Source organism: Antechinus flavipes, chromosome X (genome assembly GCF_016432865.1).
Source record: "Antechinus flavipes isolate AdamAnt ecotype Samford, QLD, Australia chromosome X, AdamAnt_v2, whole genome shotgun sequence".
NCBI lineage: Eukaryota > Metazoa > Chordata > Mammalia > Dasyuromorphia > Dasyuridae > Antechinus > Antechinus flavipes.
This window is the reverse complement of record NC_067404.1, coordinates 50,999,808-51,023,579: the sequence shown is the minus strand read 5'-3', so window position 1 is coordinate 51,023,579 and position 23,772 is coordinate 50,999,808. Positions and strand designations below refer to the sequence as shown.

The 23,772-nt window shown below is 38.5% G+C and overlaps 1 protein-coding gene across 7 annotated transcripts in view; it reads right to left on the bottom strand.

Moving 5' to 3' along the window:
• THOC2 (THO complex subunit 2) overlaps positions 1-557 on the bottom strand; it is an 83,368-nt gene extending 82,811 nt beyond the window's left edge. For all 7 annotated transcript variants that reach the window (XM_051968612.1, XM_051968614.1, XM_051968613.1 and 4 more), the window contains exon 1: positions 379-557. In XM_051968612.1, the coding sequence (XP_051824572.1) occupies positions 379-542 (164 nt within the window). In that variant the 5' untranslated portion in view covers positions 543-557. The remainder of the gene's footprint in view (positions 1-378) is intronic.
• Between the last annotated feature and the right edge of the window lie 23,215 nt (positions 558-23,772).

Genomic DNA, 23,772 nt, shown 5'->3' with positions numbered 1-23,772 from the left:
GTAGGGAGTGGTAAAAGTGGGGTCGAGGAGCGGGAGCGCGGGACAAGAAGGGAGAGCCGGGCCCTCAACCAGAGGGAGCGCTCCGAACTCGACGCGGAAACAGAGCGGGAAACGCCAGGCCGTGTTTGACAGACTGGAAAATCGGAGGGGAGCGGGTTCCCCTCCAGAGTCGGGGCGGAGGCCCAGGGATTTGCCCAGGGACCGAGGCCTCTGGACTTAGAAAGTCCTCACAAATTCTCCTCGGCCGCCGTCTAGGGGAGAAGGGGAAGGGTGGGGGAGGGAAAGAATGCCGCCCCCCAACCGGCTCATCAAAACCGAAAAACTCGCGAGGCACAACGCCGCGCCCCGTCGATCCCTCCCGGGTACCCGCTTACTCACAATTCGAGCTTGCCCACTTTGTCCCAGTTTTTTATCCACTCGTTGGGAACCACCGAAGTCGGTCCGCTCGTCGTCGCCGCCGCCATCTTCCTCTCTCGAGGAGCTGGAGCCCGGATGTATAGTGAGGGAGAGAGGGTCAAAGGGGAGCGCCGCCCACAAGGCATGCTGGGAGCCGCAACGCTCGTTCACCACCTTCTCCGCCTACCAGAGCTCGGGAGCTGGCCCCACCCCCGCCCACAACCGCACCTCCCCGCGAAAGCGAGCACGCGCGAGCGCGGCCACGAGCCCCACGCTCTCGAATTCTGCTCGGCGAGGGTGCGCGATCCGCGCTCACGGCAGGCTGGATAAAAAGGGAGCGGGAACAAGGAAAGCTGCTGTGGCTCCCACGCCCGCCTGTCCGCCTATCCCGCCTCCTTCCGTTTCTACGAACCTTAAGGGAGCTTGTGGTGGGGATCGAGCCTCGAACTGCGTCTTCCACGTGTGCATCTGTGTACTGTGGGGGGCGTTCATAGCACCGTTCCGGTCTTCCCCGAACCATGCCTCAATTTCCCTCTTTTAACGCAAGCCTCCTGGACCCGGGTTTTCCCGCCCCTCTAACCGAGCTGCTCAGGATAGTGTAGCCAAAAAATCATGGAAATGGTCCAGGCAAAAATGTCTCTTTAAAAAAAAAAAAAAAAAAAAAAAAATCATTCTATTAGCAGTATGGTCCTGGAGAGAAACATGAAAGAACTCAAAGTCCCAGAATTTAAACTTAATTTAAAATCACAGCATGTTAGAACTGTCCAGAACCTTATCAACAAGGAAACCCTTGTGGAGATTTTAATTTCAGCCCTGGCTGTTGACTCTTTATGATCTGGCATCCAAATACCCTAAGTCCTTTTCTCTGTATTTTAATCTTCCTCCTTTAGAGTTCTAACATTCTGTAGTCCTAAGACTTTTCCCTTCTCTTGGCCTCGATGTCCCTTCTTTTCCAAGCTGTTGACTCTCTTGTATACCTCTGGTTTCTTTTCTCATTTTTTTCTTCTACCTTATTTGCCTTTTAAAATCCTTTATGAGCACTTCCAAGAAGCTTCTTTGGGCTTGAGACCAGTTCATATCACTCTTGGAGGAAAATTAGGCAATCTACAAAATTTATATGAGCTCTGTATAAATGAACTGATTTCTCTCCATTGTAGCAGGGTTAGGATGAACGGTCTCTAAAACCTCTATGCACTCTGACATCTTTTGCTCTTAAATCCCTTCCCTGCTCTATATCTCAGTTGCTTCCTTTGTAATGGGAGATAATAAGACTACCTGGTCTCTAAGAGCACTAGAGAATTCAGACACGTTATGGTCTTCGTTCCTTCCGTTCGCTATGAAATCTCCTTTTCCTCCTTAATAACAAACTAATGGGACTCTAACGCCCCTGGTAGCTCTGACAGCGTGATGCTGAGTCCTTTCCCATCCAAGTGTCTGTTTCCCTTTATGAAATATAACAGGTCTTGTACAATACAGTTGTTCAGAATGCCATTCACCATGTGAACTTTGTTACCTACCTTAACATTCTGAGAAGCTTAGAAGGGGTAAGTTTTTAAAGAAAATTCTACAGGGATAAACTTGTCGAACTCATCATTTTGAGAGGCCCATAGGAAAGAAGAGATTTAAAATCACAACATGTCAGGACTCCAGAGCCTTGCCAACAATATAGTTCATGAGTTATTAATCTGGGGCGCAACATCATCTGCTTGCCTTACAGATGTTTATATTTCTGGATATAGTCTTTACCCCGCCCCCTACAGAATGGGGAAAATAAGCTTGTGTATAGGCACAAAGGAAGGAGCACAGTAGATAGGAAAAGATTGCAAATTAGAGAAAGTGGGAATGATATCTAGAGCAGTTTGTTGGAAATGACTGGACTGGATGGGATGAGACTGAGGGTCCATGAAGAGGGGTTAGTTTTGGCAAGGAGAAAGTCACCTCTTCATCTAAAATAGAAAGTAAGGAGGGAAGGTGTCTGAATGATATTAAATAAGGAAAAGAGGAAACTTACAAAAAATCATCTGCTTGCCTCAGTGATATATCTATTGAGTCAAAGGAGATAAATTGTGAAGTACAGGTTCAAAAGAAGGTTTTATATGTCTAAATATATCTTTATTCTTTGACCTGGCCAACCATAGAACTTTATAGTTTATAAAATACTTAAACATACACTCTCCCATCACTAAATTGTAGAGAAATTTTTGAAAAGCTATATATGACAGCTTCTGTTCTCAAAAATTTTAGCATGTAGTTGAAGAAACAAGACTGGCAGATAAAAATCAGAGAACAACATAAACCAAAATATAATTGAGAAAATTTTTGATATTATCTAGGTCTCTTAATTTTTTTTTGATTTATTTATTTATTTATTTGCTGAGGCAATTGGGGTTAAGTGACTTGCCCAGGGTCACACAGCTAGGGTCTCTTTAAGCAAGTTATCAGCTATTTTTGTTTGTTTTTGTTTTAGAAATGAAATATTTTAGAGACACATATTGACAGAAGAGACAAAATTCAAAGAAAATAAAATTTCTCTAACATACAAAATGTGCTTACTGGCAAACAAGATTTAGCTAGAGAAAAAGTAGGATCTTTTTTTTTTTTTCAGTTTCAAATTTTCTCCCTCCCCTACTCACTGAGAAGTCAAGAAATACTATGCCCATTATATATATGAAGTTATGCAAAACATTTCCACATTATCTGTTACCAAAAAAAAAAAAAAAAAAAGAAAAATAGAGTAGAAAATATGCTTCAATCTTCCCTCAGAGTCCATCAGTTTTTGAACACAACCAGAGCTGTGATTTCATTCACATGGAACTCCTGAGTAAGAAAGCTCACTCTACCAATTCAGGTAGGTATTTTCTCTGCAAGTTAAACAATAACCAGGAATGTTGGAAACTATCTTTAAATGGATCTGGAAAAAATAAAAAATCATTTAAAAAATTTTTTAAAGAATATCAAGTGCTTATGAGTAAGCCAAGCTAATATCTTAAAAAATGACAATTCTACCAAAAAAAAAGTCACCTAGACTATTAAGGGACCTATCCAGGGTCATACAACCAGTATATGTCAGAGGCCATATTTGGGCTGTCATCATTAAGCTGAAACTTCAGTCTCCAAAGTTACCAATGATCTCTTGATTGCTAAATCACATGGCCTTTTTTCAGTTCTCATGCTTGTTGACTTCTTTCTACAGCTTCTAAAAGTGTCAGTCACCCCCTGGATACTCATTACTCTTATCTGATTCTCGTCCTACCAGTCTGACTGTTCCTTCTGTTTCTTTTTCTGTATCTTCATCAAGGTCAAGCCTACTAAATGTATATGTTCACACAGATAGAGTTCAGTTCTTGGTCCAAGAAAGTCCTTGGAGTCTCTTCTCCATTTATACTATTTTACTTGATGATCTTCCATTGATTCAATTATCTTCTTTATGGACATGATGTTCAGCTTTATTTATTCAGCCCAAACCTTTTTTCTGACCTCTAGTTTGGCATCTCCAAGTGCCTATTGAACATCTTAAACTGGATGTCCTGTAGATATCTCAAATTCAACATGTTTAAAACTTAACTCATTGTCTTTCCCCAACACCCATCCCTTTTCCAAATTTCCCTAAAAAAATTTTTTTACAAGTTTTACAAACAAATTTACATTCAAGAATACCACCATCCTTCCAATAAATTTTGGATAGAAAAACATCATCTGTATCCAGAAAGAGAACTATGGAGACTGAATGTAAATCAACACATGCTATGTTCACTTTTTTCTGTTTTTTTTTTCTTTTCTCATGGTTTTTCCCTTTTGTTCTGATTTTTCTCTCCCAGCATGATTCATAAAGAAATGTGTATTTAAAAAGTTAATATACATATTAACCAGAAAAAATAAACCAGGTAATTAAATGGGAAAAAGAGTACCACCATCCTCCTAATCACCCAGGTTCAAAACCTATGTGTGTCATCCTCTACCCTTGACTTTCTCTCATCCCCTCCATCCAATCAGTTGCCAAGTCCTGTAATTTCCACTTAGACAAAATAGATAGATATATATATGTATACATATACATATATATATATATATATATATATAGAGAGAGAGAGAGAGAGAGAGAGAGAGAGAGAGAGAGAGAGAAACAGATAGATATACAGAGAGACAAAGAGAGGGAGACACAGAGGGAGGAGAGACAGAGACAGAGAGACACAAAGAGAGAGACAGACACAGAAACAAAGGAGGAAGGGAGGGAGAGAAGGGGAGGGAGAGACAAAGAGAGAGATGCATACACACAAGCCCCCTTCTGTCCTCTGCCACCACTCTGATGTAAATCTCACATCTGGTCTATTATACAACAGTCTCCTGATTGTTTTCCCTCCCTTAAGTCTTTCCTCATTTCAATCCATCCTCCACTCAGGTATAAAATTGACCTTCTTAAAGTAAAGATCTAACCATGTCACTCCTCTATTTAATAAACTCCAGTGGCTCCCTATCACCTTCAAGATCAAATAGAAAATCGGTGTGACTTTTAAAGCCCTTCCTAACTTGGCTCCTTCCTACCTTTCCAGTGTTTTAATACTTTTTTTCCCCTCTATATACTCTATGATCCAGCGACATGGGCTGCCTTACTATTATAAGGAATAATCTTACTTTCTACCTTTTCACTGGCTGTCCCCCATGCCTGAAATGGTTTCCCTCCTCCACAGTGCCTCTTGGCTTCCCTGACTTCAAGTGGAAGACTTCAAGTCTCAGCTAAAGTCTCATCTTCTATAAAATACCATTCCCAAGTCCTCTTAATTCTAGTGCCTACCTTGGAGATTATTTCAGATTTCTCCTGTGTATATCTCATTTACACACAGTAGTTTACATGGTGCCTGCCCCATTATACTTCAAGTCCCTAGAGGACAGAGACTGTTTTTCTGCTTTCTTTGTTCCCAGCACTTAGCACAGTGCCTGGCCATATATTGTTGTTGTTGTTGCTATTGTTTGTCCTTCATTCTTAAAGAGGACCATGACATTAGGGAGGTAATACCGTGACATACAAGCGAGTTGAATAGAAGTGAAGGAAGGCTGGGCAAAGTCACCTGTCTCACTTTCCCCTCCAGACCAATTGGGTCCAGTGGCCAAGTATAGATCAGGATGATTGAAGATGGCTCTGGATGCAGTAGGAGGCTAAGGTCTTCGGCAGGTCTCAGTTTGACTGAGGCATTGAATGACTGACTGACACAGATCTTCCAAGGCCAGCTGTCTGTCCACTATGTCATACTGCCTCCCTTCCCCAAACCTTTTATATTTAATATTTTCTTTTTTTTAAGCTTTCTTTTCAGCATGTTAATCACCATAAGAATAGCCAGGTGTTAAAGTCCAAAAGTCCTTATTGTCTCCTTTGCCTGGTGCTCAGCCAGCTTTCTCTTGGCCTTCAGAAGGGACTTGATTTCAGTGGAGAAAATGCAGGAGGACAGGCTAGCCACAACGATGCTGATGAAGATGGAATTGAATGTCTCTCTCCTTGACTCGGAAAACTTGGGCTCCAGTCCAATTGTCTTTCCTGGCTCTGTCTCAGAGCTTCTCAGTCCCCCAAGACAGCCACCAGGAGCCTGACTAAAGGTAGAATAAATCTCATCCAGTCCTTGATGGCTGTTATATGCTCTCTTATAATTACATTATCATAAGTGTGAATCTTGTGGAACTATATTAAATACTAAGTACATGTACTGAACTAGAGTACTATTAAGCACCATGCTAAACTAGATTACCATTGTCTTTATCAATTCCACTGACTTAACACCTTGTAAGAATCCTTGTTTCAGAGTTCAGAGTTCTGATCCATTCACTGTAAACATTTTTGTGATGACCCCAGAAATAATATAAGATAGTATGTGCCTCATCCAGTTGCTACAAAGTTTTGATTTCTGCCTTCCCTTTCCAAACTGTTGATTCTGTCTTGCATGCCCCTTATTTTCTTTTCTTAATTTTCTTCTATCTCCCTTATTTGCCTTTTAAAATCCTTTATGAGCATTTCCAAGAAGCTTCTTTGGCCTGAGACTAATTCACATCACTCTTTAAGGGTTCCCATGTGAACATTTTGTCTTCATCTGAGTTTGTGTTTTGTCTGCCTTGTCACCATAGTAGCTTTGTGTGGTCAAGATTCTTTTCTGTTTCTTGTTCATTTTCTTTCCTTTTCTTTTTTCTCTTCTTTTGTGCCTTTTATGGTCGAACTCCAGCTCCTGGGGTACAGGGGGCGCTGTTCCAAGCTTCTTATACTACTCTGAACCTTGGCTTTGAGAAGAGGGACCCCTTGTGTTTGGTGTCTTGCTCACAGCAAGAGGTAGCCCTATATGCTCTCTCCAGGAAACAGCTTGGTTCCCAGAACTGGCAATTTGCCTTCTGAGCTGGAACTGAAGGCTGCCCTACTTGTCAGGTCTGCTACTGAGCCAGGACCAAAGGCTTCAGTTGCTGATCTGCTGTAATTAAGACCCTCTCATTGGCTTAACTGGACACTGTCTGAGCTAGGCTGAACATCCCGTTCATCCCAGTGAGACTGACCTTTCTTGAAATCCTTCCAATGTGTCTTAAGCTAAAGAGTGGTTTCATTCCATCAAACCCTGTTCAGAGGCTTGGTTTCTTTGGTTTTTGAGGGAAACTGGGAGAGCACAAACAACTTCCTAGCTTCATTTCGTCATCAGATTAGTCCTCACTTTCCCCACAAACTTCCCCATGGACCACATTTATCTCTCTTTTGACTTCCACAGCACTTACTTCCTGCATATCAAAATAATCATAAACATATTGACAATAATAAATTTACAGTGTTGTTTTTAATAGCTGTCACTATGCTGCATAGTCAAAGAATGAAACTTTTTATTTAATTAAAGCTTTTTATTTTCAAAACAAATGCATGTATAATTTTCAACATTCACCCCATGAGCTTGGAAATTCCATAATTATCATGCTCCACAAGAAAAATCAGATCAAAAATGGAAAAAAAAGGAAAAAGAAAACAAAATGCAACAATAACAAAAAGAGTGAAAATACTATATTGTGATCCACACTCAGTCTCCACAGTCCTCTCTCTGGGTGCAGATGGCTCTCTATCACAAGTCTATTGGAACTGGTCTGAATCACATCATTATTGAAAAGATCTGTGTCCATCATAATTTGATATAATTTTGTTGTTGCCATGTACAATCCAGATTAAACTTAAAAGTATATCCAACATTCATTTTCTTTTAGAGAGTTGCCATCATCTGATGTATATACAAATGTCTTATTGTCAACTGTCATACTTGAAGGATTCCTTACTTTAGGCTAATCAAACAATATCTTTCAGCTTCATCTATAGTATCCACTCTTGTCAGTGGCTTATTACATCTTATAAATAATAAATAATAAATAATAATATTGATCAGAGAAATGCAAATTAAGACAACTCTGAGATACCACTACACACCTGTCAGATTGGCTAAGATGACAGGAAAAAATAATGATGAATATTGGAGGAGATACGGGAAAACTGGGACACTAATGCATTGTTGGTGGAGCTGTGAACGAATCCAACCATTCTGGAGAGCAATCTGGAATTATGCCCAAAAAATTATCAAATTGTGCATACCCTTTGATCCAGCAGTGTTTCTATTGGGCTTATACCCCAAAGAGATACTAAAGAAGGGAAAGGGACCTGTATGTGCCAAAATGTTTGTGGCAGCCCTGTTTGTAGTGGCTAGAAACTGGAAAATGAATGGATGCCCATCAATTGGAGAATGGCTGGGTAAATTGTGGTATATGAATGTTATGGAATATTATTGTTCTGTAAGGAATGACCAGCAGGATGAATACAGAGAGGACTGGCGAGACTTACATGAACTGATGCTAAGTGAAATGAGCAGAACCAGGAGATCATTATATACTTCGACAACGATATTGTATGAGGACATATTTTGATGGAAGTGGATTTCTTTGACAAAGAAACCTGAGTTTCAATTGATAAACGATGGACAAAAGCAGCTACACCCAAAGAAAGAACACTGGGAAACGAATGTGAACTATCTGCATTTTTGTTTTTCTTCCCGGTTATTTATACCTTCTGAATCCAATTCTCCTATGCAACAAGAGAACTGTTCGGTTCTGCAAACATATATTGTATCTAGGATATACTGCAACATATCCAACATATAAAGGACTGCTTGCCATCTAGGGGAGGGGGTGGAGGGAGGGAGGGAAAAAAAAATCGGAACAGAAACGAGTGTCAATATAAAGTAATTATTAAATAAAAATTTAAAAAAATAATAATAAATAATAATGGCAATATCTAATAAATAATAGCAATGGTATAATGATTAAAGATCACTATCAAGTATGGAGTTCTTGTCCTGCCTCTAACACATGATCACAGAAAATTAACCTCTAAGTGATTCAGGCAACTATGTAAAACTGTAAATTAGAGACAGGTTGCTAATCTGAGTAAACAGAAGTTTCATACCACAAGTTCCTGATACCAAGAAGATCACGGGTTCAAGCTAAAAATAATGAGTTGACCTTTTAAAGTTCACAAAGCATTTTATATTCATGATCTCATAGAAGTTCTCTATCCTGTTAGGTAGGTACTTCTTTCCATTTTATAGTTGAATAAACTGAGATTCGAGTTAAGGAACTAACTTGCCTATGATTTCAGAGATACTAAAAATCAAAGGCAGTATTTGGATCCAGACATAGCATACCATGGACTACACCATATTCCCTCACAACATAGGTGTGTGTGTGTGTGTGTGTGTGTGTGTGTGTGTGTGTGTATGTATGTATATATATGAAAAGACATTCATACTCTTAATTGGGAGGTTTACTTTATTTTCTAATATCATTTTTTGAAGTATTATACTTTTCTTATCCTCCCAAGACTCCAGAACTATATTATAAACATATAAATTGAGATAAGTTATTGGCTAGCAAAAATTAAGCGCAAATTATACATTTATTTTTGGGGCATGGTCAATTTGGGAATTTGTTTTACTCAGATATATATGTGTATGTGTATACAATGTGTTATTATGTCTTTTTCTGTTTTTTCTCCAATGGGGAGCAGGTAGAAGGGAGAAAAAATACATTTTCGTTGTTAAAAAATTAAGTAGTAACTTACTTAAGAAGTAAGCTGTAGAAGCAAGATAGACTAAAAGTGCTTACCAAAAATCATGTTGATTGGGAAGTTTTACAAAATAAGTTTCTTTAAAACTGAAGACCATTGTACATAATGACTACAATAACTTAAATAGTGGAAATAGTACAAGACATCTGAATTCATTAAATACTATTACCAGTCTTGATTCCTGAGGACAATATGTTTTTCTCCTCTCTTTAGTAAAGGGGGATAGCTATAGTTATGGAATGTTTCATATACCAGATGTGCCTACTGAGTAAATTAGTTTTGTCTGTTTCTCTTTTAAAAGGCTGGAATTCCTAAGTTGATGTTCTTGGACTTTTTCTTTTTTTTTTTTTTTTTTTTTGGTGGAAACTGGACTTGCCTAGGGCTTGAATATCTGAGTCTGGATTTGAACTCAGTTCCTCTTGACTCCAGAGTTGGTGCTCTATCTACTATACAACAACCTGCCTCTGACTTTAAAAAATTTTTCTTGAATAAATATATGTCAGTGTAATTGACTTCCTTGGTCTCTGTGTGTTTTATTTTATGTAATTAGTAATATGATTCTAAGAACAGCTCCCTAGGCTTCCCCAGGCTTACAAGGGGTTCTAGGACCCCAAAAAGTTAAGAAACCCTGGGATTGAGAAAAGGCTGGGAAGAGGGAAAAGTTATCAGAAAGTAACTGGGTTATTAAAAGCCCAAAAGACATCAATAAAGCTTTTGTTACTATTGTTATTGAAGATTCTTCCATGTTTGATTTTAGGCACTCTGTTTCTCACTAATCTTTCCAAGAGGTTCCTTAGGTGCAACAAATCCTAAAGGCTAAGAAATCCAATGCAAAAAATTTAATTTAAAGAAAATTCACATGAAATAATTAAATATCTCATAAAATTGAGTATCAGTTGGGGGGGGGGTGTATGTGTGTTTTTAATGGGAATAGGGTGATTATAGAAATTATAGAGTCCTACAATTACCATGAGATGGTGGGAAGTAGACAAGAAGAATGCAAACAAAGAAATAGAGGAAAAATTGCTTTCTGTTTTATCATAACAATAGGTTCATGCTTTGTTTGGTTATTTTGAGAGGAAATTGAGGTCAAGTAACTTGCACAGAGTCACACAGCTAGTAAGTGTTAAATGTCTGAGCCTAGATTTGAAGTTGGGTCCTCTTGATTCCAGGGTGGATATGCTATTCACTGCATCAACCAGCAGCTCCATAATAGCTATCTTTTAAAAAATATATATGGATATAGAGAGTCTGCCCAGACCTGAATCTACTTTATATATTTCCTTAAGTAGATTTCCTTAGATTTTTTTCTTTGTTAAAAATGAATGGTTTAAATCAGTTCCAATTGATCTGTAATAAAGAGAGTCAGCTACACTCAGAGAGAGAACTATGGTAAATGAGTGTGGGCCACAACATAACATTTCTGTTACTGTTGCTTACATTTTTGTTTTTTCTTCTTAGGTTACTTTTACCTTCTTTCTAAATCTGATCTTTCTTGTGCAACAAGATAACTATATAACCATGTATACATATATTGGATTTAACATATATTTTAAGGTATTTAACATGATGGGACTGTCTGCCATCCAAGGGAGGGGGTAGAGGAATGTAGGGGACAAGTTGAAACAGAAGTTTTTGCAAAGGTCAGTGTTGAAAAATTACCCATGCATATGTTTTGTGTATAAAAAGCTATAATAAAAAATGAATGGTTTCGGAACAATCTTCTTCCTTTGTATATTTATTGATTTGTTTTTGTTGACAGTGTTTACAAAAATTAATTAAGGAAAAGGAGAGTTAGATGCTGGAACTAGCAAGTTGGAAAGAGGCCCACACAGACAGGAGATTCAAACTAGATTTCCAGGATGAGGCACTTACAAATCTATCAGGTCTCAGGATTAGTAGCAATGACCTGCTAACAGGGAAGTTCCTGAATCAAGCTTATCTGGATCTAGTGGAGGGATTCTTGGACTGATTATAATTAGCTCCTCCATGAAAAATAATCTGAGCCAGCTCAGTTCTCCTACATGAAGAACAGATCCATACAAAACTTTTCTAACTGATAAGTTTATAAAAACCACCCAGAAAGTAAATTTTGGGGCTCCCATAAAATCCCCAGAATTAGGATCTTTGGATCATAAATCTAGAGCTAGAAGGGACCTCACAGATCATTTAGTCCACCCCTTTCATTTTGCATTTACTGAGGCTCAGGGAATAGAAGTGACTTGCCTAAGTCACACAGAAAGTTAGTAGCAGAACCACAAATAAAATCCAGATCCTCTAAGTCCAAAGTTAGTGATTGAAATTACACAAGATGAAAAGATGGGGATGTGTTTTAATCTATATAATCAGTGAAGAGCAGATAACATTAAGGACAACACAGATCCATTGAAGTACATAGATCTATGATATTGAGCTAGAGTATTACTAATAATAATAACACTAAAATGGCCACTGATATTGCACCTTACCATTTGCAGAATGCATTTCTTCCATTATTTCATTTGAACCTCACCAAACAATCCTGCGAGGTGGTACCACAGGCATTGTTATCCTCATCATGAGGCTGGCCGACAGCAAATTAAATCTTAGACTTTTGAGTTTTCAAAGGCAATTTTTGCCTCTAATGGACTCCTGAAAACAGCCCAAAATGGTGGTGGAAAATTCAAAGGAGTCATTCCATTAATTAAAGGCAGATACAATCAAGAAAATGCCCATTTGGACTTTTGCCTCTGAGAATCATGTACTTAGGTGTGACTTCTATATTGCCTATAATCATATCCACTTCTCAAACTGGGATGAGTCTGCTCCCAGATTTTCAGAGTGTTGCTCAGGAAAAAAGAAGTCAGGTTTCTGTGTACAACACTCTGCCAGAGCCCTCCCTCAGAAAGTCAAAGCAAATTCCTGCTCTTTTATGTAAACTTTTTTTTTCCAAATTAAATGTAGGGCACGGGTGTGTGTTCATGTAAGATGTTTATTTAAACATCTACATAGAGACAAGAAGTGGAAGGGTAAGTATTAATAGTTTTCTCTGGAATCTTGCTCATTCTTCTCCAAAGGAGACTGATTCCTGTCTTGAAACAAACTGGAAAAAGGCCATGAGACTAGCTATTCTGTTCTCCAAACCTCTGGGAAAGGACTGGCTACTAGCCTCAACTCTACTCCCTAAAGACTGCTGGCCCAGAGATACAGTAGGTTCTACACCAAAGCTGCTGGCTTCTCTTACTCACTATCACTTGAAGGAGGGAAGTACTGAAAACATCTGCCTAAGAGTTCTCTCTGACAACAGGAGAACATCACTTTAATGCTAGCAAATACTTACATTTTATGTAGCATTTGTAGTGTGTTTTTTGAAAATATATCAGTTAATAAAATAATATCAAAGATATCACAGAAAAGCTTTATTGATGTGTAAAGCATTTTTTCCTCAAAATGATCCTGGAGATAGACAAGGAAGGTACTATCATCCCATTTTCGGATGATAGAACTAAGGTTCTAAGAGTGTAACTTGTTACTTAGTAGAGGAAACAAAGGGACTCATTTTCTTGGCAGAGGGGTGGTAGATTAACTAGAGAAGCAGATAGAACTATGTATTTTCTATTCTTTTAAGGGGAAGGAGAGGGAATCATACATTTTCAGATATCACCGAAATCTTCAATTGTTTTACTTAACCATGCTTATTTGTTAAATCCCATTCCTGAAACACAGGGTCTAGTCTAGGTGATTTGTTCAGGTTTTAAGTTTTCATCTCTAAGTTTCCTGTATTTAATTGAGAAAGAGAATAGAGCTGTCAAAAACTGGCCTAGCAATAGTTTGAGTACTGCTGAGCTAGATTAAGATGCAATTGGGACATAAAGAACGAGATTATAAATAAATTAGAGGAACATAGAATAGTTTATCTCTCAGACTTGTGGAGGAGAAAGAAATTTGTGACCAAAGATGAACTAGAGACCATTACCGATCACAAAATAGAAAATTTTGATTACATCAAATTAAAAAGCCTTTGTACAAACAAAACTAATGCAAACAAGATTAGAAGGGAAGCAACAAACTGGGAAAACATCTTCACAGTTAAAGGTTCTGATAAAGGCCTCATTTCTAAAATATATAGAGAACTGACTCAAATTTATAAGAAATCAAGCCATTCTCCAATTGATAAATGGTCAAAGGATATGAACAGACAATTTTCAGAGGATGAAATTGAAACTATTACCACTCATATGAAAGAGTGTTCCAAATCATTATTGATCAGAGAAATGCAAATTAAGACAACTCTGAGATACCACTACACACCTGTCAGATTGGCTAAGATGACAGGAAAAAATAATGATGAATGTTGGAGGGGATGCGGGAAAACTGGGACACTGATGCATTGTTGGTGGAGTTGTGAACGAATCCAACCATTCTGGAGAGCAATCTGGAATTATGCCCAAAAAATTATCAAATTGTGCATACCCTTTGATCCAGCAGTGTTTCTATTGGGCTTATATCCCAAAGAAATACTAAAGAAGGGAAAGGGACCTGTATGTGCCAAAATGTTTGTAGCAGCCCTGTTTGTAGTGGCTAGAAACTGGAAAATGAATGGATGCCCATCAATTGGAGAATGGCTGGGTAAATTGTGATATATGAATGTTATGGAATATTATTGTTCTGTAAGAAATGACCAGCAGGATGAATACAGAGAGGACTGGCGAGACTTACATGAACTGATGCTAAGTGAAATGAGCAGAACCAGGAGATCATTATACACTTCGACAACGATATTGTATGAGGACATATTTTGATGGAAGTGGATTTCTTTGACAAAGAGACCTGAGTTTCAATTGATAAATGACAGACAAAAGCGGCTACACCCAAAGAACGAACACTGGGAAACGAATGTGAACTATCTGCATTTTTGTTTTTCTTCCCGGGTTATTTATACCTTCTGAATCCAATTCTCCCTATGCAACAAGAGAACTGTACGGTTCTGCAAACATATATTTTATCTAGGATATACTGCAACATATCCAACATATAAAGGACTGCTTGCCATCTAGGGGAGGGGGTGGAGGGAGGGAGGGGAAAAAAAATCGGAAAAGAAACGAGTGCAAGGGATAATGTTGTCAATATAAAGTAATCATTAAATAAAAATTTTAAAAAATAAATAAAAAAAAAATAAAATAAAAAGATGCAATTGGGAAATATTTGACAAAATAAGCAAAAATATAATAGAATATAGGTAATATGAAAATGTGGTTTTTATAAGTCAGTCTGAAGCCTGCAGGGAATGTAATGTTCTTCTCTAAAATATAATCTCTGGGAGCAGGTTTCTTGGGGGGCTCTGGAAACAGCCTTAGTTATTAGTTCATTAATCACCCCAAATGCAGCCAGGAGTTAAAATCCAAATCCTTTATTGTGTCCTTCAAAGTCTTGTCTCTTTTCCTGGGGCCTGGTTAGCTTTAATAGAGGCCTATCTCTCTCCTTGGTTCCGAGAGCAAGAGCTCCTTTGCCTCTGCCAGGTTCAGCCTCCAGCCAGCACAAAGGTGGAAGATAGAATGAATCTGTCTCCTCCTCCCAGAGCTTCTAGTGGGCTTCTGTTCTAGTGGGCTTATCCTCTAGTGGGATTGTCCTTTTGGCCCTGAGAGTTCCTCCTTATATATGCTCTCTTAAAGGTGTGAATCTTGTGGAATTATAGTAAGTACTTAGTACATGCAAATTAGAGAATCATTATCTCATCAATTCTAGCACCTTGTAAGAATCCTAACAGGGACCTTTATGTTTGGTTTAGTGACCCCTATTTTATTTGAGTTTGGTACCACTGAAGTAGACAAAACAGGCAGACTAATACCTTCAATTCTGTCTTCAGGGTTGGAACTTAACCTCTGACCCTTCCTTCAATTGGTCTTGCCTTTCAGCATCTGTTCTCTGGTCCTGTGTGGGAGCAAGAGTCTGTGTGGCCTCTTAAATGGTTGCAATTAAGCAGATTATTTTCTTAGCAGGTCATAAAGGAAACTTGGAACATTCACAGAGAAGTTCTGAATTCCCAGCAGCCCTCCAGAAGATCTCTAACAGAGGAATCAAGGGGAAGACTTCAAGTTTCAGCTAAAGTTTCACTTTTTATAAAAAGCCATTTCCAATACCTCTTAATGCCTACTTTCTATATTATCTCTCATTCCTTCTGTGTATAACTTGTTTACACACAGCTGTTTGCATGGTGCCTTCCCCGTTATACTTCAAGTCCTTTGACAGCAGAGACAGTTGTTTTGACTGTTTTGGGATCCCCAACACTGAGCACAGAGTCTGGCCATAGATAGCAGGCTATTATTGCTTGTCTTTCATTCTCCAATAGGACCGTGGGATCAGGGAGGTGATGCCAGGACATTCAAATGAATTAGATTTCAATGAGGGAGGGTGGGGCAAAGTCACCAGCCTCACTTTCCCCTCCAGAGCTATCTGGGTTCAGTGGCCAGATAGAGATCAGAACAACTGGAGATGGCCCCAGATGAAATGGGAGACATTGATCTTTTTTAAGCTGAGGTCTTTAATGCGTCTCTTACTGAGACAATGTCCAATCGGTGATTAAGGATGGGTAAGAAGTGAGACGGAGAATGGCTTCTTTCACCTAGTCCAAAAATTTTATATATATATATATATATATATATATATATATATATATATATATACACACACACACACATACATATATATGTATGTATATCAATCTGGAAGGAGAGGACACTCAGGATTTGTGGACAAAACCAAAACAATTATTATTTACATTCACTCTGAGACACTCAGGGCCCAATGATCAAGTGGGGCTTGGTCTGGGACCAATAATTGGTAAATCAATGAAAGCCAGAGTGATTTGAGTTTAAGGCATTGCCCTAGCCTATGAACCCCAAAGATTTAAGAGGTCAAAATGTATACATTCCTTTGGGCAGAGCAGCCATAGCTAAAGGCGTTATACTTTGTGTGATCAGAGCAAAGGAAAGGAAAGGAGAAAGGAAAGGAGAAAGAGGAAAGGACTATTGACCAAAACCCAACTAAAGGGAACTTTTTTTATTAAAACTGTATTTACAAAACATATGCATGGGTAATTTTTCAACACTGATCCTTGTAAAACCTTCTGTTCCAAATTTTCCCCTTCTTCCCCCCACCCCCTCCCCTAGATGGCAGGTAGTCCCATACATGTTAAATATATTTCAATATATGTTAAATTCAATATATGTATACATAGTTATACAGTTATCTTGTTGCACAAGGAAAATCAGAACAAGAAGGAAGAAAAAACTGAGAAAGAAAACTTAATGCAAGCAAACAAAAACAGAAAGAGTGGGAATGCTATGTTGTGGTCCACAATCCTCTCTCTGGGTGTAAATGACTCTCTTCATCACTGAACAATTAGAACTGGTTTGAATCATCCATGAATATGGGCCAGAACTTTAAAACAGATATACATGGTATACATAAATCCATCAATATGGGAGGCATTATACATAATTTACATAAGCACATAGCAATATAACACAGGCTAGTAGTAATGTAACAAATAACATGAATCAACATGAAAATTTAAGTACTGAAATAGTCTCATCAACAATTTTTCATCTCAAGAAGTCCAATGATTCTTGCTAGTTTTTCAAGAACTGAAACAGTCTCATCTTGTCTTAGGAAATCCAATGATTCCTGAAGATTTTAAAAGTCCTTTTAACAGTCTCATTGTCAGAATTGATCATCGTATAGTTTTATTGTTGCCGTGTATAATTATCTTTTGGTTCTGCTCACTTCACTCAGCACCAGTTCATGTAAGTCTCTCCAGGCCTCTCTGAAATCATCCTGCTGATTGTTTCTCATAGAACAATAATATTCCATAACATTCATATACCATAATTTTTTCAGCCATTCCCTAATTGATGGGCATCCACTCAGTTTCCAGTTTCTTGCCTCTACAAAAAGGGCTGCCACAAACATTTTTGCATATGTGGGTCCCTTTCTAAAGGGAACATTTTAGTTAACTAGTATATTTTTCTTTCTTCTGTTCTTAGGGAAAAGAGGCAGAAAACCTAAAAATTAGGTCGATTAAAAAAAATTTCCAGAGGATACCTTGAGCATAGCTCACATTCAACTCCATTTCTTTCTACCTCTCTGGTTGTTGTTCATTAATATTCAGAATAATGACCCCTAAGGCATTTTTAGGTCCTCAATTAAGTGAAGTTTAAATTTTGTCCAGCATACTCTCCCTCCTCCATTAAAATTCTCATTTAAATGGTTAATGTAGCTGGAGTACAAGCTCTATCAGGTCCTATTAATTTGGAAAGGCTTCAAGTACCAGCCCAGTGTGTTTGCTGTCTAAGGACCAACGTGGCTAATTTTGGAGAAACCCATCACTAGACTGGCCTCAAGGGAATGAATCCTTTGGCCATAAAAGCAAAATCAATCCAGGAAACAATGGATGAGCTGCAATTTGTATCAGTGGAAGGAGTACCCATACTGACATCACAGATATTTGAAGTACTTCATTAAGGAGTATACCATCTTTACTAAGACAAAAAAAGCACTAATACATTTTAGATAAATTTGGGAGAAGAAAAGGTTGAAATAAAAACTTTTCTAGGTAACTTTCATAATTTGTATGGGCTGGAAGGGACTTTAGAGATTACAGGATCATGGTCCAAACTATCCATTCAGTCTTCTGTTCATTTTTGTTGTTTATTTTTCATTTAGTGATTATTTTCTTTCCTTCTCCCTTTCACTCCCCACCAAAAGAAAAATAAAAGCTTCCAAAAAATAAGGAACTTTATAACAACTATATATAGTCAAACTAAACAAATTCCAGAAAGAATTGGTCATGTCAAAAATGTCTTATTTTGCATCTTGAGTCCATTGCCTCTGTCAGAAGGTGGGTATTCTAGAATCATGATTGGTCATTGTGTTGATCAGAGTTCATAAGTCTTTACAAGTTCATTGTTTTTACAGTGTTGTTGTTGGGGTATATGGATATTCAAGAAGGACTAGCACGTCTGGTGTGAGGCCTTAGGAAGTCTTTTTCAGGGTTGCTCATTTACTTTTGGTAAACCTAGCACTCAACTCTCAGAGTATTTTTTTCTAATTACATGTAAAGACAATTTTCAACATTCATTTTTGTAAGATTTTCCATTCCACTAATAAAAAAAAAGGCAAATGAAGGCGGCCTAGCTGTGCCAGATCTAAAACTATATTATAAAGCAGAGATCACCAAAACCATTTGGTACTGGCTAAGAAATAGAGTAGCTGATCAGTGGAATAGGTTAGGTTCACAAAACAAAATAGCAATCTAGTGTTTGACAAACTCAAAGACCGAGGGAGCTTCTGGGATAAGAATTCACTATTTGATTTAAAAAAAAAAACTGCTGGGAAAACTGGAAATTACTATGGCAGAAACTAGGCATGGACCTACACTTAATACCGTACACCAAGATAAGGTTGTAATGTTCTTGTTTGGTTTTCTGGAGGTCTTGGGAGCAGCCTTTGTTTCAGGAGAGGAATCACCACAAGAATAGCCAGGTGTTAAAGTCCAAAAGTCTTTATTGTCTCCTTGCCTGGTGCTCAGCTAGCTTTCTTGTGGCCTTCAGAGGGGACTTGGTTTCAGTGGAGATAATGCGGGAGGACAGGCTAGCCACCACAAGGCTGAGGAAGATGGAAATAAATCTGTCTCTGCTTGGCTCTGAGAGCTTGAGCTTCCACCTCCAGTGGGCTTGTCTTCCCTGGCTCTGAATCTGGCTGAGGCTCCCAGCTTATATGCTCTCTTATAATTACATTATCATAGATGTGAATCTTATAGAACTATAAGTACTAAGTACATGTACTGAAGCAGAGAACTATTAAGCACCAAGCTAAACTAGATAACCATCGTCTTTATCAATTCCACTGACAACACCTTGTAAGAATCCTTGTTTCAGAGTTCTGGCCCATAACATAAGGTCAAAATGGATTCATGATCTAGGCATAAAGAATGAGATTATAAATAAATTGAAAGAACATAGGGCTGCCACAAACATTTTTGCATATGTGGGTCCCTTTCTAAAGGGAACATTTTTAATTAATTAGTATATTTTTCTCTCTTCTGTTCTTAGGGAAAAGAGGCAGATAACCTACAAATGAGATTGATTTTAAAAAAAAAATTTTTCCAGAGGATACCTTGAGCATAACTCACATTCAACTCCATTTCTTTCTACCTCTCTGGCTGTTGTTCATTAATATTCAGAATAATGACCCCCTAAGGCATTTTTAGGTCCTCAATTAAGTGAAGTTGTGTGTGGAGGCCTGTGGAGGAGGGAGGAATTTGTGACCAAATAAGAACTAGAGATCATTATTGATCACAAAATAATTTTGATTATATTAAGTTTAAAAGTTTTTGTACAAACAAAACTAATGTAGACAAGATAGAAGGGAAGCAAAAAACTGGGAAAATATTCTTATAGTCAAAGGTTCTGATAAAGACCTCATTTACAAAATATATAGAGAATTGACTCTAATTTATAAGAAACCAAGCCATTCACCAATTGATAAATGGTCAAAGGATATGAACAGACAATTTTCAGAGGATGAAATTGAAACTATTACCACTCATATGAAAGAGTGTTCCAAATCATTATTGATCAGAGAAATGCAAATTAAGACAACTCTGAGATACCACTACACACCTGTCAGATTGACCAGAATGACAGGAAAAGATAATGATGAATGTTGGAGGGGATGCGGGAAAACTGGGACACTGATGCATTGGTGGTAGAGTTGTGAACGCATCCAGCCATTCTGGAGAGCAATTTGGAACTATGCTCAAAAAGTTATCAAACTGTGCATACCCTTTGATCCAGCAGTGTTTCTACTGGGCTTATACCCCAAAGTATATTCTTTAGTATACTAAAGAAGGGAAAGGGACCTGTATGTGCCAAAATGTTTGTGGCAGCCCTGTTTATAGTTGCCAGAAGCTGGAAAATGAATGGATGCCCATCAACTGGAGAATGGTTGGGTAAATTGTGGTATATGAATGTTATGGAATATTATTGTTCTGTAAGGAATGACCAGCAGGATGATTTCAGAAAGGCCAGGAGAGACTTACAGGAAGCTGAGTGACACGAGCAGGACCAGGAGATCATTATACATGGCAACAACAATACTATATAATGATCAATTCTGATGGACGTGGCCCTCTTCAACAATAAGAGGATCCAAAGCAGTTCCAGTTGTTCAGTAATGAAGAGAATCAGCTACACCCAGAGAGAGAACTATGGGATATGAGTGTGGACCACAATATAGCACTTCCACTCTTTCTGTTATTGTTTGCTTGCATTTTTGTTTTCCTTCTCAGGTTTTTTTACCTTCTTTTTAGATCTGATCTTTCTTGAGCAGCAAGATAACTATATAAATATGTATACATGTATTGTATTTAACATATACTTTAACAGATTTAACACGTATGGGACTACCTGCCATCCAGGGGAAAGTGATGGGGGAAAGGAGGGAAAAAGTTGGAACAGAAGGTTTTGCAAAGGTCAGTGTTGAAAACCCACCCGTGCATGTTTTATAAATAAAAAGCTATCAAAATAAAACAAAAAGATTTTCCGTTCCAAATTTTTTTCTCTTTCCCTCCCTTATCTCCCTCTTCCCCAAGAAAACAAGCAATGCGATATAGGCTATAGACGTATAATCATTTCAAACGTATTTCCATATTAGTCATGCCATAAAAGAAAAACCAGAGCAAAAGGGGAAAAAAAACATGAGAAAGAAAAAGCCACAATAACAAAAAAGGTGAAAATAGGTTGCTTCAATTCACATTCAGTCTCCCCCTAGTCTCTCTCTGGATACAAATGATATTTTCATCCCAAGTCTGTTGGAATTGTCTCGGAACACCATATTGTTGAGAAAAGCTAAGTCTATCAGAGTTGAACATCACACAATCTTGCTCTTACTATAGTACTCACCTCTCCCCTATGACTCTAAGACTCTGTAGCATGTGCCAATGCCACACCTCAGAAGATGGAGGAAACCTGATGAGGTAATCCACAAACCTGTTGCTGAGTTAGTAGGGTGTTTGTTCCAAGTATGTGATGACTTTTCCTGGTGTAATGGGCATATGAAAACAACTTATTCCAACAGTCATGAAGGCAGCTGGAGAAAGTGCTTAAAGCTTGGTCAGACATCAAAGACACCAAGATCATCCACTGCATCCTGGCCATTGCCAGTCATCCTGACTTTTGTTTTCTTACTGGACCTCTATGACTGAAAGGGAGAGTGAGGCTGATGACTGGGCAATTTTGTCTCACTTGAATCCCTCACTCCATGTTGTCATTAGTCCTCTTCAAAATGAAGGACAAACAACATAAGTTGGTACAATAGCATTTCTTTCTATTCTAGTACCATAATTTGTTCAGTTACTCTCCAATTCATGAGCACTTCCTCAGTTTCTTTCCTTTTTTTTTCTTTTTTGCTGAGGCAATTGGGGTTAAGTAACTTGCCCACAGTCACACATCCAGGAAGTGTTAACTTGCCCAGGGTCACACATCCAGGAAGTGTTAACTTGCCCACAGTCACACATCCAGGAAGTGTTAACTTGCCCAGGGTCACACATCCAGGAAGTGTTAACTTGCCCAGGGTCACACATCCAGGAAGTGTTAACTTGCCCAGGGTCACACAGCCAGGAAGTGTTAACTTGCCCAGGGTCACACATCCAGGAAGTGTTAACTTGCCCAGGGTCACACAGCCAGGAAGTGTTAACTTGCCCAGGGTCACATAGCCAGGAAATGTTAAGTGCCTAAGGTTACATGTGAACTCAGGGCCTCCTGACTTCAGGGCTGGTGCTCTAGCCACTGCACCACCTAGCTGTCCCACTCAGTTTCTTTCTTTTAAAAAAAATTGCCTTTCAACTTCACACAAGAGAAGGCCAACATTTGACGTGTGTGTGTGAAATCATAGAGTACATACTTGCATATATCATTTTTTTCCTCTGGAAGTGGATGATGGTAAGAATGATGTGAACTCTAACCAAGGCCCCTCTATTTCCCATTGTCAATTTTATCCCACACTAACAGAGGCAATACATTCTGTATCACCTAGGTCTTTCACCCTGCATTGTTTAAACAGTTTCTTCCTCACTGACAAAATTGTGGGGGAGGGAAATGGAGAAGGAAGGCCATGTAGGCTGAGTTAATCAGGAATTAAAGAAGAATTAAGAAGAGAGAGAGAGAGAGAGAGAGAGAGAGAGAGGAGAGAGAGAGAGAGAGAGAGAGAGGGAGGTCATATTCCTGGGACCATTTTATCTTGTCAGAATAGCCAAGGCTTGACCAACCTGCCAAATCAGTAAGGACCTTACAGATAAAGAACTCTTCCTTTGGCTCCAGAAGGCTCCTCATTATCCTGTATTAGCATTATCCCATATTAGCATTATCCCTCTCCAGTGTACTCATTATGTACCCATTATGCAACTGCTGACTTGACAAGAATGCGTGTGCAAGTTTGTTCTCAACTAGGAACATCCCTAACTCCTCCCAAACTCTAGACCTTGACCCATTCCCTCTTAGCCTGACTTTTAAATGGTTCTTTCACTCACAGTTGTTAACTATGTTAACTAACATCGGTTAAATCACCTTGATTAGCCTATGCCCTTTAACTAGCTAAAGGGCTCCCTGTGGCTAAAAGAAGCCTCGGGGAGCTTTTCACATTCCCATAGAATCTGGTCAGGTAGTATCTTCCCTCAGAGGTAAGGACCTATATAATTGTAGTTGATTTAAATATTCCTGTTAAGTCAGAATAGCTTAGTCCTTCGCTGTTATTCTTCAAACAACATTGTTGTTATTGTGTGCAATGTTTTCTTGGTTCTGCTCCCTTTACTTTTCATTATTTCATGCAAATCTTTCCATGTTTTTCTAGAATCAGCCTGCTCATCATTGCTTACAGCATAACAATACTTGATCACAGTCGCATATCACAGCTTATTCAGTCATTCCCCAATTGATGGGAATCCCTTCGATTTCCACTTGTTTGCCACCACAAAAGAACTGTTTATAAATATTTTAGAGCATATAGATTCTTTTCCTTTTTCCCTGATCACCTTAGAAAACAGATCTAATAGTGGTATTGCTGGGTCAAAGAGTATACACAATTTCTATATATTCTTTTTTTTGTATGCACTCTGAGCATAATCTCCAAAATGGTCAGATCAGTTCACAACTCCACAAACAACATATTAGTGAACCAAATTTCTATATCCCCTCCAATATTTGTCATTTTTGCCTTTT